The 15049-nt window shown below is 45.5% G+C and overlaps 2 protein-coding genes across 2 annotated transcripts; both read right to left on the reverse strand.

The window, feature by feature from the left end:
- Positions 1 to 1418: 1418 nt before the first annotated feature.
- Positions 1419 to 6157, reverse strand: LOC128305131 (major royal jelly protein 1). Its single transcript, XM_053042476.1, has 4 exons — positions 6002 to 6157; positions 2701 to 3542; positions 2440 to 2634; positions 1419 to 2358 (listed from the first exon to the last, which is right to left on the reverse strand). Exons 2-4 carry the CDS (start codon positions 3531 to 3533, stop codon positions 1731 to 1733), a joined length of 1656 nt encoding a protein of 551 aa, XP_052898436.1. The 5' UTR covers positions 3534 to 3542; positions 6002 to 6157; the 3' UTR covers positions 1419 to 1730.
- Positions 6158 to 12647: 6490 nt separating this feature from the next.
- Positions 12648 to 14627, reverse strand: LOC128299463 (uncharacterized). Its single transcript, XM_053035439.1, has one exon. The coding sequence runs from the start codon at positions 14625 to 14627 to the stop codon at positions 12648 to 12650; it is 1980 nt and encodes a 659-aa protein (XP_052891399.1).
- Between the last annotated feature and the right edge of the window lie 422 nt (positions 14628 to 15049).

Genomic DNA, 15049 nt, shown 5'->3' on the forward strand with positions numbered 1-15049 from the left:
CAGGCTTAAATCGTGCGTAGCTAAAAGCTGGATCGTTACCCGTACCACCGGGTTTTGGTAATCTAATATATGCTAGCTTCCCGTTCGCCGAGAACGTAGCAAATTATCATGCGCTAACTGCTCCAAAACTGCCACGGTTTGTACGGTAATGCTTTCAAGCTACCCACCCGAAGTGGGTCAGTAATCAAGCGGCCTAACTAGATGCGGCTATGGATAGCATCTTTAACGGATGATTAGCGATTAACTACGCGATCCGGATGCCTTTTCCTTCTGCGGTATAATTTAAATTGGTCTTTTAAACCGTTCGTCCGAAGTGTTGTAAAAGTTCTACCGGATGATCCGATGGATCCCCACTTAGCGATGATAAGTTACGGTGCATTGTGACATTTTGAACAATCACAATCAATTGGAACATCTAGCCGGAATTACCAGTCACCTGATTAATCGGATTCTTTCGACTTCCGAAAATCCTAGTCTTCTCTGTTCGTATTCCTGTTCCCTGTTCCCCAGTTAAGTTTACAATTAATTAGACATTTGAGTAGATAAATGTTCAATGTTAAAAAATACGGCCCACTGAAAGTCTAATAAACTCTTCATTAATAACTAATTACATTATAATTTCTTTCATTTATTTCACCAACAATTCGAGTTTTCAAAGTGTTTAGCTTGCATTTTCACCTACCCTACAGTGCCTATTTTGCTCGGCCTTCGCGATGATGCATGTTTGCGCCTAAATGTATGTAAATGGCTTACAATGTTGAACTGGTATACTGTCCAGGAAAAAGCATTGTTATACCTTAACTATTCTGATTTAACGGATTTCGTTTTCAATTCCTAGCTTGCAAAAAGCTGATGATACTAGATAGATAATACTATTTAGTATCATAAACTGTAAATATAAACAATAAATACATACAACAAATAATCCAAAATATTTTTAACATTCGCGAGAAATTATTGGTATGCTAAAACACTTCGTAGAAATACTATCCTAAGGTATTCACAGATCTAAACATCCCAAAGGAAATACAAATCGTTTCTTTTTGATAAAAAATTAGGTAAAACATCTAACTTTACACATAACCAATAACTGCGAAAATAGTTCAAAACGAGCGTTTTAATGACAATAAGAAAATAATAACTTAGCAATGAACAAACAAACAAATAAATATGCCAACAATTATATTATTTTGCTTTGTTACTATAGTTATTATTATATCATTACTATACTTCACACGATAGGACTATTACCAAAATCCTTTCCGGGTTTTAAATAGGACGGACAGGACCTGACAAAAAAATGGCAGGTCACATCTTTCTGAAGTTGTAGAGTTACCAAAGGAGACAATTTCAGAACAAGTCATATAAAATAAAAACTCAAATACAATACATCTTTCATTACTCTTGAGGATGGGATGATGATTCGCTTTATTTTGCAGAACATGAGCTTCAGCTTTAAATACAATTTACAAAAGAAATGTTGTAATCTTACCTAACGATGAGTATTTCGCTGCTCCGGTCGCGGAACCTTAGATCAATTATGGGCAGTGTTACTGTTTGAATGGCGCTGTTTTGTTTACTAGTCGCATCATCGTCGTACCGGCAAATGCCATACTTGCGTCTGTCACCGATTCGAAAGCTATTGCAGTAAAATCTCTCCTTGTGTAACGTCCTCTTACTTATCTTATATACAAACTTATCACTCGTGCGATATGCTCGACACAGCGTGCTCAGTGCACAGCCGTCTGGTTTACCGGCAAACTCTTCCTGTAACGCAACAGGTTCAGATCGTTGAAGTTTTGATTGATTTTCGGTACGAATATCGGTGCACCACTTGCGCCGTACTGTGGCCGCGAACCTAAGTTTGATGGTGGGAACGACATTTCACCGTTGTTCAGTGAAAATAATGGTTGCGATGGTTTTCCCTGGCCAAGGATGGTACTGTGTCCGAATGTTGATTGTTTGGTGAAAAGCCCATGATGACCGAACGGCATATTTTGTGCGTTGAACACGCTGACCGGCGTGGAGGTTGTGGCTGCCGGTGGCAACGCAATGCTTTGTCCCGGTGGCAGCGGTTTGTACGGTACCGGTAGTACGACCGATGGATGATAGTAGGCGTTTCCGTGCAGCGTATCGTAGGGAATCGTCGGCCGCAGGTGGCTCTGGGCCGCTAGCTGTCCGCTTGGAATGGCCACGCCATCGATGCGAAGGATGTGCGTGTTGAACTCATTGGCGTCGAGGTTTTTCAGGAAGAACCGATGGAATTTGGACGTCAGCACGTAAAGAGCCGTTGCGTCGCGGTCTGGTGTACGAAGATCGGCAGCAAACTGGATTTTCTCTTGATCTTGCGCAAGGATCCTGTAGGAGACGATCGTACAAAATATCATTTTAGGACCAATTCTTGGGACTTTTAACTAATAGTAATCCAGAGATACTTACTGATGCTCGTTCGTTCGTGGATTCCAAGATGCAACGGCCGTTTCGGACAACGGAGCATAGAAGATAGTACCACCGCGGGGAGAAGCACCCAGTCCAATACCCTGGGAAGACTTGCGTCCTACCAACTTCACGGGCAGATCTTTTCCAAACGGTAATGGTCCAGCACGGAGTGCAGCAGTAGTCACGGAGAAAATGCTATATTTAGACAAAACAAATTGAGTTGATTCCACAAAACCTGTTATGGAAATGAGGAGTTCTCACCGGTCAGTAGCTAACGGCTGGAAGTACACGATGCCTGCCTCCATGTCGAACGCCAATCCCACGATACCATCCATCAGCGTAAACCGGTGCTCAAGAATCGATGACTCCGCAAAGTCCGGATCGGGATACATCGCCGGATGGCTAACACGCCAGGTCAGATCTTTACCACTGTCGTACACAACAATACCCGGTGCAACCGTGTCCGTGATGTACACGAACACATCGTCACAGTTGTTCTCCGGCCGGGACGTAGTTTCGTCCACGATCAAGTTAGTGTACAACGATTCGCGGCGCACTACCTCCGGTGGAAAGTCGATACGGCGCACCACCTGATCGGTGTGCAGATCGTACACGAGAATCTTTGGCGGGCAGGTTACCTCAAAGTCTTCGAGCGAGCGCGAAACACCTGCATCCAGTGCCCACAGTCGGTTGCAGGAATCGATACGCAGCCGGTACACCGACACGAGCCCAATGTCGGAGCAGTTGTACTCCTTGGTTGCGGCACGGTGGTGCGTCCAGTCGGGGTAGGCCTGCAGCACCGGTGAGTCACCGTTGTTGCCGCGCGGAATGCTCGAAACCGTTGCCGGGACGCCCGAGAACAGGCGTGGAGTGGCAATAAAAATTCGATCGTACCCCACTTCCAGACCGGTGGCGACGACATTTTCCGGGTTGTAGTACTCCTTGCTGGCGGCCGGATAGTCCCATGGGAAGTTGTAGTTGAGCAGGTTCCACTGCTTCACGACCTCCATCTTGTGCGAACCGTCGGCCAGGCAGGGAGCGTATGCAAGCAGCACGCTGCTGCACAGGACCGCCACCAAACTCCAGCGGTGCATTTTGAACAGCTGCAACGGAAAGAGATTGGAAGTCGATTACATCACACGGGAATGCCAAACGTTGAACTCGCGTGACAACGAGCCCAGCGGTGTGCTGTAGATTGACCCGATCGAGTTTCGCGCAAGCAAAAGGTTTTCGCATCGTAGTACAGCTTAGCGTTGGTAAACTTGGTGGACCCTAATGGCTAGCCAAATGTCAACGGTTGCTGGGTAGGAGATGTAGCAAATACTTTCAGTTTCGTTTAACTTCGTTCGAATAGGACTTTAATGTAGCTGTGCTTTTAGGTATAATAAATGGAGGTCACGAGGTGATTTTTATATTACGAGTAATAAAAAAATTCAAAGTTGTTACATATAAAACAGACAACAAATTGTATTGGATTTAACTATAAATATGGAAAATCTCAACCCTAACTAAACTATTTGGAGTAGCTGCATATCATTAACGTCCAGATACGTTGATAACACGCTCAATTTCTTATGAATTATTAATTAAATTATCAAGAAACGAACCAATCATTTGATTACTCCATACGCAGTAACACTCTTATAACCTCGTTAAAAAGCTAAAAACAACTTACAGCTACATTTTATAATCCATTGTTGTGTAAACTACTGTACACAACTGCTTCTCTATGCACTGCACAACCATCCGACTACAGATGATTGTCAATGGCTAGCAGATGGTAGCCGTTGACAATTGGCAGGTTCGTGCTTGCGCAGACTAGATGAAGCAACGGAAGACAAAATCGTGTATTTTGCAGTATTTCTTTCCTTGACCGGTGCGTTGCAAAAACCCTGGTCAAAACATACGCCTACGAAGCGCATTTTGGGGGGCGGATATGACTCCATCCAATTATTGCCTGTTTCATTACGGTGCGTCGTCTACGCCATTCCGTCCACAATCACTTGTCCATATTTGGGAGGGGTAAAAGAAAACAGGAGAATAATCTTATGCAATCGCCCGATTGCACCGATGGAAAGCCTTTTTTTGTTGGACTCTAAAAGAGATAATTGCTTTTAAAAAAAGGACTCGAATAAATGGAGCTTTTGGGTGTTATTAAAAGTTGGTAATACAAATCAACTACAAATTAGTTCCCAAGCTCGTTAAATCACACCCCAAGAAGATGTAACAAGCTTTACGATTCATTGTTCTCATCGGAACTCTCACATAATGGCGTAACGTGGTGAGGAAGTGCTAGCGCCATCTAACGTTAGATTTAAATGCCTTCACTGCCTGGGCAAGGAGAAAAGCGTACAATGTCAAATCAAAAGGAGGGGATGAAAACCACGGAAACTTGAAACCGCACCAACATATCCGGCACTAAATGAAGTCAGACAAGCAACGTGGTAACGCGACGCGAAAATCCCACACGCGCTTCGCTAATTAAGTCTCCAGAGTGTCTCAAACCTCAACTCATTGCCGACCTCGGTCATCAGACCCGGAGGCTCGAAGACACCGTGCCAGGCGGGTTTCACGCATAAAGACAATCTTTCAACACCCGAATTGCAGCAGTTTGCAGCATTAGTATCGATGTAAACTCTATTCGCACAGCCTTCCCAACACACACACTACACACCGAGCCGAGAACAGTTTATTAAAGGAACAACTTCAATTTCCCAACCGAATCGCAAACTGGCTGGCTGACCGGATTGGCGTGAAAAATGGACCCCAAAATGACTCTATTTACACAATATGCATGTCGTTCACATTTTCTCGCTCAAAGCCCTCCTCTCGGTACAATGCGCGGCCAAGAGATTCCCATGACGATTGTCGATCGTACGGCGTGTCTCATTTAGCGACCCGTGTCATTTGCTCCATTGTTCGATCCGGCGTTGCCGGAGCGCACGATGAGCCGCATCGGCCTAGATCACTCTCTACATCGGAATTCGTCACACCTTGCATGTACCACGGTATGTACACATCCACACACACATCCACACACATACGGACACAGTTCACATGCGAACGGATCATAAGCGGAGCATTATGCAAACGTGCCATCCTACGGTAAGCCTACTTAACGTTCACACGATCGATCACACTCAAGGCCACCGCACGCAAGCCCACGGCGAGTCCGGAATGGAGCGGTTCTTCCCAAAAATGGACCGGACCACTCCACTCGAACGGGACACGTTCCCGAAGGAGCGACACCACATTCTGGGCCGATCGGCAATTAGCGCAACTCCCGCGAGCGCCCACCAGCAGCGAGAGTTCGAAGCGGGAGATCCGGCAGCGCACGATCGAACCGACCACCACTGACACAGAATGCACCAGCGGATCGGATGGGCTCGCCCTGTATGGGTTCGGTTGTCCCGTGTGCGCGTATGGCGGTCACCATCTGGACCGGTTGCACTCGGTTGGCCACCAGCTGCATGCTGTGCTTGCCTTCGCCACTGCACCGTTCATGGGCACCTTTCACTTTCCGCGATTCTGGTTCTAAGGACACTGGACTGGCACAACTTACATTGTCTCTTGTTTTGCTGCTACTTAAACACTGCGGTACGGCCCCGCAACAATGGGGAACACAAACACACCGCACCAACACTGGGCCAACGCGCACACTCCAAACCACCGAGTCGGAACGGACGGTTACTGCAAATGTGTCTGCACCGATTCGCAACCGAACGGCAACTGTGATCGTGCGCCGTTTGTCGAGGCTCTTTTGATGCGTTTCTGCGCGACCGAAGCCGCGCAACGCAACGCTATGAACCGGACGGTTTTGTCGTGGTACTCCTTCCATCTTGGCGGCGGACCACTGCTGGTGACGTAGCACAGGAACGTTTTGCACAGCAACCACCGAACGGCAACGACGTCCTTTCGCCAAACGCAATTTCGTCCTTAGCGCGTGCCATCGGCAATCGACAGCCACAAAAAATAATTTGGGAAGGTTTCATTTTAGCACGATTGTTAACAATCTAACATCTGTCAGGTGTATGCTGTCAATTTGATCTACGGACAGGTTAGCAATCCATCATTGTTTTATTCGGGGCAATTTTAGATGTAACGACGTGATATTGAGAAAGGAGGCGTGTTACGTAAAACTATGCATTTTCAACTGGATCAACATAATTACTTCTATTGGCAGCAGTGTTTTCTTCAAAATTGATTGAATAATCCTTCAATTTTATTAGTCACTCCTCCGCTCCTCAAGCATAAAACTGTTGGGTGAATCAGATTCTGTCTCATGAATATGAATGAATCTTTATTCTGAATGAATGAATCTGAATCTCTATGCTGAACATACCGGATTCTTAGAAGAGTTACGATTTCTTTATAGGATTAGGAATATAATAGGATTTATTTATGAATCTTTCAAGAGTCACCATTCTCTGAGGATTGATGAATCTTTGAAGATTCGTGGGTTCTTAAGTATTTGAGAGTCCATGAGGATTCGTGAATATATTAATAGTTGATTCTCAAATGATTCGTAATCAAACAATTACTGAAACAACTCTTCGCTAAAGATTCATATGAATGACTGCTCTCAAAATATTCATGAGACTTAACATCAGTCAGAATCTTTTGTGTTTTAAGTTAAGTTCTCCTATTTTATGTTTCAGTTTTAACACTACAGTTCAGACATTTACTCTACTAGCTTGTTAATTAAATAGAATTATTCATTTGTTCATTATTATGATTGAACCTTTATATCAGTATACAGTTTATATTAGTAGTTAGTATTTATAACAGTATGTACTCTTCACTGCTACAAAAGTCTGTTGTTTTTTTCTATTTCCATGGTTCATGGTTTCTTGGTAACTGAATACTTAAAAAAATATCAAAAAGGTTAATTCAATTTCATTTAATCAAAAGAAATAATTGAAACACTTGAATAAAGGAACTACTTACCAACCAAAAACTTTATTTAAAATTAATTCTTTTACAAATATTCGTCACTCATCGCTCACTGAAACTGGCATTATAAGGTAACGGGATGAATATCTCCTTTATTGCGGATACGTTCGGTTGTGGTCGTGTTGTTTTATTCATCATTTAATTAATTACAACAAATTGAAACAATTTTATTTCAGTTCCTCCATTGCTGACACATTGCAACGATGATTTACAATAACAGGGTAATAAATGCTTCATGACCTTACTTTGACGTAGGTTATGATTGCATTTTTGCTTAATGCTTATTTCTTAAGCCTTTTGTTGCAATTGTATTTCTTTTATTTACTGGCTTTATCCTTCGTATTTAAAACTTATTCATTTTTAAACCTATGTAATACAACATTAGTTCATTTAGCTGCATCAGCTTTGACTGAGCAGCTCAATTAGCTCTCATTTAGCTTAGGAGATGACATTATTTTATATTCACTTTTTACTATAAATCAATGTATTCTTATTTGTTTTTGTTTCGGTCGTTTAATATAAACTTACCATTTACGTTAAATAGTCATAAAATGGAGTATCCTCTTCTTATATAATGCATTGACCATCGTACGTGAACTCTTTTGCTTCCTTCAGCCTAGTTCAAACGGTCTTCACCCATTTTCCCACGAGTTGTACCGTTCCCACACCCAACACGCGAACACCGTACCCATTAAACGATAGCTCAATTTGGGTCCGTGCCTTTAAAGCACCTTCTCTTGATGTTTGACATTTTAACGGACAGCGGTCGTGCGCCAAATTTCGTCTTACTTCGAAACCGGGTTTCCCCAAAAAAAAATCCGGGGCCATATAATTCACACTAATAATCGCCTGGTAACCAAATTTGACAGGCACGTGGCTGATGAAGAATTAGAATTATTTTTTTTAGGCGCGCATGTCTTGCCATGTTCGATACAGCAGAAAAGGAAGGTGGCCCCGTCGTGATTGGAATAGAACTGAAATAAATAAATGTTTAGTCAGTCAGCCGTTACACGGTTCATGGGGCCAAAGCTGCTATCGACGACCACCGGTCTACTGCAGGTACTTGCGCGATCTGTTGCTGATCGTTCACTCTCACTCGCTGTCCAGGTTTAAAATATGTTTTTGCATTCGTTGCGATATCTTACGAAACAGGTCACGCTACACCTTCTGTCAGATCTGGCTAGCGGTCGAACATACTCAACACCAACCTGGCGTTTTTTCCTCTCCATCTCATGTACAAATTCTTACTCTTGAGACGACCTTCGGTTGTACTAAAAGTACTCCGCTTTCAGACGTTTAGTAGCTATATTTAGCTCAACAATGGAATAATCATAACAGTAAGAACGACAGAAAATACACTACCCAATCAAAGTCTGCTTATGATCTTGTTCACCGTCACTTAAAGCTTTGACCTCGGTCTACCATAGCCCGGCGGCGTGCACCGAATCAATCAAATTCTTTTTTCGGAATACTTTTATCTTTTAACTCCGAATTTTTTTTTACGTGCCACCTTACACAGACCTTAAGCACAGACACGTGCAGGCCCAAAAAGGAAAACAGCACTGCATTTACTTACTTTCATTGCCAAACCTGTTTCCGTTTTGCTATCGGTTCGCTTTCGATGGAGAGATTTTGCCCTGAACAAAAAAAAACCAGAGTGTCCCTATCCGTGTGTGCATTGCGCACTGCACGCCACGCCAAGGACCGGTGCGACGGGTCATAGCGCGTATTCACTTTACTTATTTTTTACATTCATGTATATTCCTTTCTTTCGCTATTTTTTCGTTGTTGTACGCGGCCATTCCAGGAGACCCGGATTGGGGGCTGGATTATTTTACATAATACCCCAATACCACTGCCTATTTCAGCACCGAACTTCGCACGCATAAGCTGACCCGGCCGCGCCATGATCTACTGTAATCTACAACCGGTCAGCAAAACAGTGCCCCGCATGTCAATGCTGCACATTGTTCACCGTTCCTGTGCGAAGGGTTGTTTTTAGTGGGAGGAAAGAATTACCTGCGACTTTTAGCTACGGGCCATTTGCCACCGTGGACGGTTAATAGTGGACGGTTTGCAATTAAAACTGCACGTATTCGATCGCTTTGCGAAGGTTAATATAAGCCAATTTGTTTCGTAGCTTACGGGCAGGTCTCACTTGCACCTCAGTTCAGCTCTAAGGAGGTCGTTTACTTGTTGGTAAGGGCCAACAAGATGTTTAATGCACTTATTGTTCATTGTTCATGTGTCTAGATCAAATATCCAAGTTGGCCAATTTATTAGAATGTTTGATTTGTGGGTTTGTGACCTTTTTGTCAAGCTGATGTGTCTAGAAGGTGATAATTATGTTTAAGCCCTTGAATGGATCGTTAGTTTTACATACATTACATAAATGTAACGAGAATCATTCAACGAACATCATTCAAATATTAACACTGAGAGGCATGTACAGATGAACTTACAGAAGGATATAGTGATGGGAATGTTGTTCCGAACCAAGGCTCATTCCGTTCCTTCTATGGAACAATCGAACCTAGGTGCGTAAACACTGATAAACTAGGGTTTTGGCACCTACATGTTTTGTTCGACTTGCGTAGATTGTAACGTCAACGTTTATTTGCTCAAAGCTGTATAGAAATGTAAGCAACACTCCTAGCAACACGAATGGGCCCACGTTTGTTCAATGATCTTTTGCAAAATTGATTGCCCTTTCTTTAGAGTAGCATTCCATTGCTGTTTTATTCCATTTTCATGGATGACAGCTGTCCGTGTGCCACGATATTATTGTGTAGGAATAGGAATGGATTCTGTACGAACCGAATTTTATTCCAAACTGAGCAGATATTGACTAAACGACAGAACAAATGAAGAAACAATAAATTCGTTTCACATAACAGACATAACATAACGGTCGTAACTGTTTTGCGTAATTGTGATCGGTTCGAATATTACATCCTTTCAATACACGTCTTACTTTTTGACATTTTTTTCAAAGTTTATTCGATCTTGAGATACCATTCATTTCCTTATTCCTTAAGTTTATTTGTTTAAATTTCTTCCTCTGTTTAATGATTTTTTCAGACCTCTTATACAAATACATGTAGTCGATAGTAGCGACGAATTCATAGTCGCAAATTTCAAATTAAAACTTTTTGTAATCCAAAAACAGTAAATAAGTAAATTATACAAACATGTTTAATAAAGGTAACTAATATGGAAAAATCATATCATACAGGATTGCTCGTGAAAGTAGGTTCAACGAACCTACTAGGTTCGTTCCGTTCCGTTACGAAAAAATGGAACTTTCCCATCTATCTTTCCCCACTATCCTAATATCGACTCCTAAGGGTAGCGTTTTTGTATAAAATCCCACCAAAATACAACTTTGTAACTTCCAGAGCTTAGATTTCTCTAACTCAAGCATAGAATGTTTGAGCTCATGCTTCCTCAACCAAGCATTTCAATTTACTTCTCCTTCGTTCGTAAGCACTTTAGAGTTTCCTTATGGAAACAATGTGGAAATGTTTCTTTTCATCCTGTATTTCGACGATATATTAGCTTGTATTTTCCACACCATCTATCACCTGTCGACGCAACATTATGACAGCCAGTAAAAACTGTGCGAGATTGCGAGAGACTACAACGAGTTGTGAAAGTTCACAACCAGTGGTGCGTCCAAAATTCATCTATCATTTTGTATGTAAAAGTGTTTTGTGGCGGCTTTCACTCGATCGCGTTTTCCTTTTTGGGCACAAGTATTACAGATAAATGGAACCAATATCAGCTGTAGAACCACTCCGATGTAGAACAATGCGTGATCTAGGAGTTTCGATATAACTTAACTCTGGTTAAGTTAAGTTAATCTAAGTTAAGTTAAGTTAAGTTAATCTAAGTTTAATTAACATTATGATATTATGGTATTAGAATTACTATTTAAATTGAATGTCTCTTCAGGCGATACGTCGTCAGATTGAAGTCAGTTTGGGCAGCCGAATCTATGCTACCATCCTTCAATCAACGTTGTCTTTTTTTGAATCTGAAATCCTAAATAGTCAGCAGGGTTCGGAGTTCTTGTAATTAATTTACACATTGTACTTCATATTTAATTATTCACAATTATTTTATTTTCCACTTGACTACACGAAGCGCTAGCTTTGCGCCGTATTGATAATTGCACATCAGGGACATTATTGAGCAATAGTTATTTACATTTTGTTCACATTTTCACAACAAATTTTACAACTGTATACACAAATATTTCTCCCACATTTAGCATTCAAACGTCTTTCCCCGTTACCGAATCCACTTGCACGCATAAGCGATTGGACGCCCTTCCTTTGGACAAGTTTAGGCTTAAAAAAACCGCCTAATCCTAACTGACAACTGTTAAAATTGTACGTTCGAACCTTCTCTTCTCATCACTTCCGCCCGCAGGGGCAACGGCGCACACTGAATAATTCATGTGTACTGCCAGCATTGAAGCATCGGGTAGTACTTTGCAAAACAGATTTCCTACAACCGATTTGGGGGGAGGTGGCCCGGTGCCCGGTGGGCATACGTAGGGATTTTCCGCACCCTAAACACATAGGTATCGCACCCCCGCACATTGGGGCTACACACCGTTAGCTCGCACAAGACATCGGTACTCATTTTGTACCAAACGCCGTGCTTATCGAGCAGGAATTTGCGTTTTCCGCACCGGCCGGAAATCGACGCAGGTTCCCCCTGCTGGCACTAATTACTACTCCCAACCCGCTATTGCTCCAAACCGTTGACAACGCGTTCCACCATCATGCATGCCTCGTGTGTGAGTACAAATGGATCAAAAACCGTCGGCTAGCCACAACCGAATTGGACCTTCTTTTCAAATGCCCTCCCTCTTCGGCAGGGTTCCGCACATTGGAATGTAAGCGAGTTCGTGAGCTCCCTTCCTCCGTATCGTACGTCACAAACGGAACAACATTCGTCCGAATAATAGGTAACAAAAAAAAATCAAACATTTACACTAGTTGCCCGTGCACCACATGCTCTCTAGGCCTGTCCGCAGGCATCAAACAGCAACAAAAAACAACAACGCACCGTATCTTGGCTACAAGTTCCTTACAAGCAGAGCGATCGCGGGTGCGCGCGCGCGCTCGTGAGCCTTCGATCGGTTGCACAAGGTCACTAACTTCCTTTCACATGGCACGCGCCAAGTTCCTCCACAATCCCTTCCATCCACCCCCAAACCCACCTCTCCTCCCTTGCTCTTTTTTTCACAGAAGCAACCGTTCGAGCGGATTGTCTCGCCATCGATAGCGCCGCTTCGCCCGATAGTATAACACCTCACCGATGAACGCGACCAGTGCGAGGATCAGCCCAGCGGCCCCCAAATAAAACGCACCCTCGATGTGATCCAACCGAAGAATGGTCTGCCCCTCTCTGTTCTTCTCCCCGCCGGTCCCCGGTCCATCCTCCTCATCCTGGTCGATGCGGATCTTTTCGCTCTCCTTCTGCCATTTGCCCAGCAGCCCCGATTCGCTGATCCGCCGGATCAGCTCGTTGATTTTCGGCAGCAGATGGAAGTCCTTCTTCGCCAGCATGCTCACCGAGTAGGTGTAGATGTTTTCGACCTTCGGAAAGCAATACAGCTCGGCCTCGCCGATCGCCCGGCTATTGCTCGAGTGGGCCCGGCTCATCGCGATCGCGATCGTACGCTCGATGCGCAGCCGGCCGAGACATTCGTCCAGATTTTTGCACACCCGATAGTTGGCGGCGATGTGGCGCGAGTTCGCGTCCGGTTTGTCGAACTGGCCGAGCGTATTTTCGGCCCCGGCAAATCCAAACCCGGCCTGGATCGCTTGCGGGATGGTGGCGATTTGGGGTTCGTAGCGCGGGCGCGTCAGCACCGAGATCAGGAAGCTGTGGTAGGCCGCGTTCCAGTGCAGCCCGTAAAACATGTAGCCGATCAGGAAGAGCCGGATGGAGACGCGCCGCGGCCAGTAGTGGGCGTACACGCTCAGCGAGAACGCTAGCGACTGGAGCAGCATCCACGTATAATTGACCCGGTACAACCGTTCGACGTAATTGAAGCGATACAGCAGTGCGGCCGCGGCAAAGATGATGCCGATCGCGATCAACCACGTCCACACGTTGAAGATGATAAACACGTTCAGCCATTTGGGTGCGTGCCGGGCCGTCGGCACGCACCACGTCAGGTCGTCCTGGTAGTACGGTATGGTGGCGGACAGCAGCTTGCGGCTGATCGGGTTCTCGTGCAGCCCGCCGACCATCAGGTCGGTGCGGCGCTGCAGCACATCCGCGTACAAACCCGTCTGGTTGTCGGCGGTGATGCGGGCCGTGGTAAGTGCCGATTCGATTACGCTAAATACCGGTACCAGCCGCATCCGGGCGGTAATCGCGTCCAGCATCAGCACCTCCAGCCCCTTCTCGATGTGGCTCGCATTTCCCACCACGAACGGTTCCCAGATGCTGGTCGACACCTTGAGCGGACAGTAGTGGTAGTACTTCGGTATCTTCGGCCCGTAGTCGGAGAAGTAGTGCCGCTCGCGGTACACCCACGCGGCCCGCACATTGTGTTCCGGTTCGGCCGCCTGCAGCGCGTACTCACACTCGTCGACCAGCCGCAACCGGTCGATATTGTCCGCACAGCCGCCGCTCTCGTACGGGAACCAGGTCCACACCTCCAGCACCGATGTGTTGTACCGCTGCACCATCACGTTCACGTTCAGCACCGAATGGTCGAACAGCTCCTGCAGCACATTGCGCACCTCGATCTCGAACACGAGCGGCGTCAGCTCGGCGGTAAACACCACCACCACCTGGGCGAGCGGGTTCCACGTCGGCAGCCGACGGAGCTGCCGTATCGGGGCGGCGAGCGCGGACGAGTCCGCTATCAGCATCAGATAGTTCTTTGCCTTCTCCGTCACGTGCGATGCGTTCCAGTGCGGTCGGCTCGCGTCCTTCACCATCACGCCCAGCTCGTGGCGCGGATCTTCGTTGAACGAGCGCAGAATGTGCTGCTGGAAGGCGGACGCATCCGGCTTGATGTTGATGATCGCCAGCGAACCCTTCATGGCGCGTTCCGAGCGAAAGTACTTCTCGCACAGCCGCCTAATGCAGGGAACCACCGAGAGCAGCTGCTCGTATTCCGACTCGTCCATCGGGATTTCGCCGATGGTTTGTGGTGCCGTCGCCAGCACCGCCAGCACTATCGCAAGCGAAACACGCACCATTCCGGTTGCATTCCGTGACTGAGCCTGGCGAGGATGCGACCCCGAATGTGTAGCGACCCCCGGCCGGGATGACCGGGGCGTATTTATACCACACACGGGAACGCTCGAAACAAACCCATCCGGACCCCCATTACGGTGTGAATTATTAATAGACAAAGCCCAACGGGGCGCGAGGGTGCAATTATTGTTATTGATTTATCATAACGACACGCCGATTAGAATTGGTCCTAATGCGGGACATGGATCATTACAGATGGTACGGTGATAGGACGAAACAAATGATTGTCTGCCGCGCGACGATAAATCCACAACACGACATTAACCTTTCAACAAACGATCAGCTCGCAGTGGTTTTGCGGGATCCCTGCGGTGGTGCCCGCCTTCTTTCGGGTGTCACATTACCTGGTGTCACCCGCTGCCGG

This window comes from Anopheles moucheti, chromosome 2 (genome assembly GCF_943734755.1).
Source record: "Anopheles moucheti chromosome 2, idAnoMoucSN_F20_07, whole genome shotgun sequence".
Taxonomy (NCBI): domain Eukaryota; kingdom Metazoa; phylum Arthropoda; class Insecta; order Diptera; family Culicidae; genus Anopheles; species Anopheles moucheti.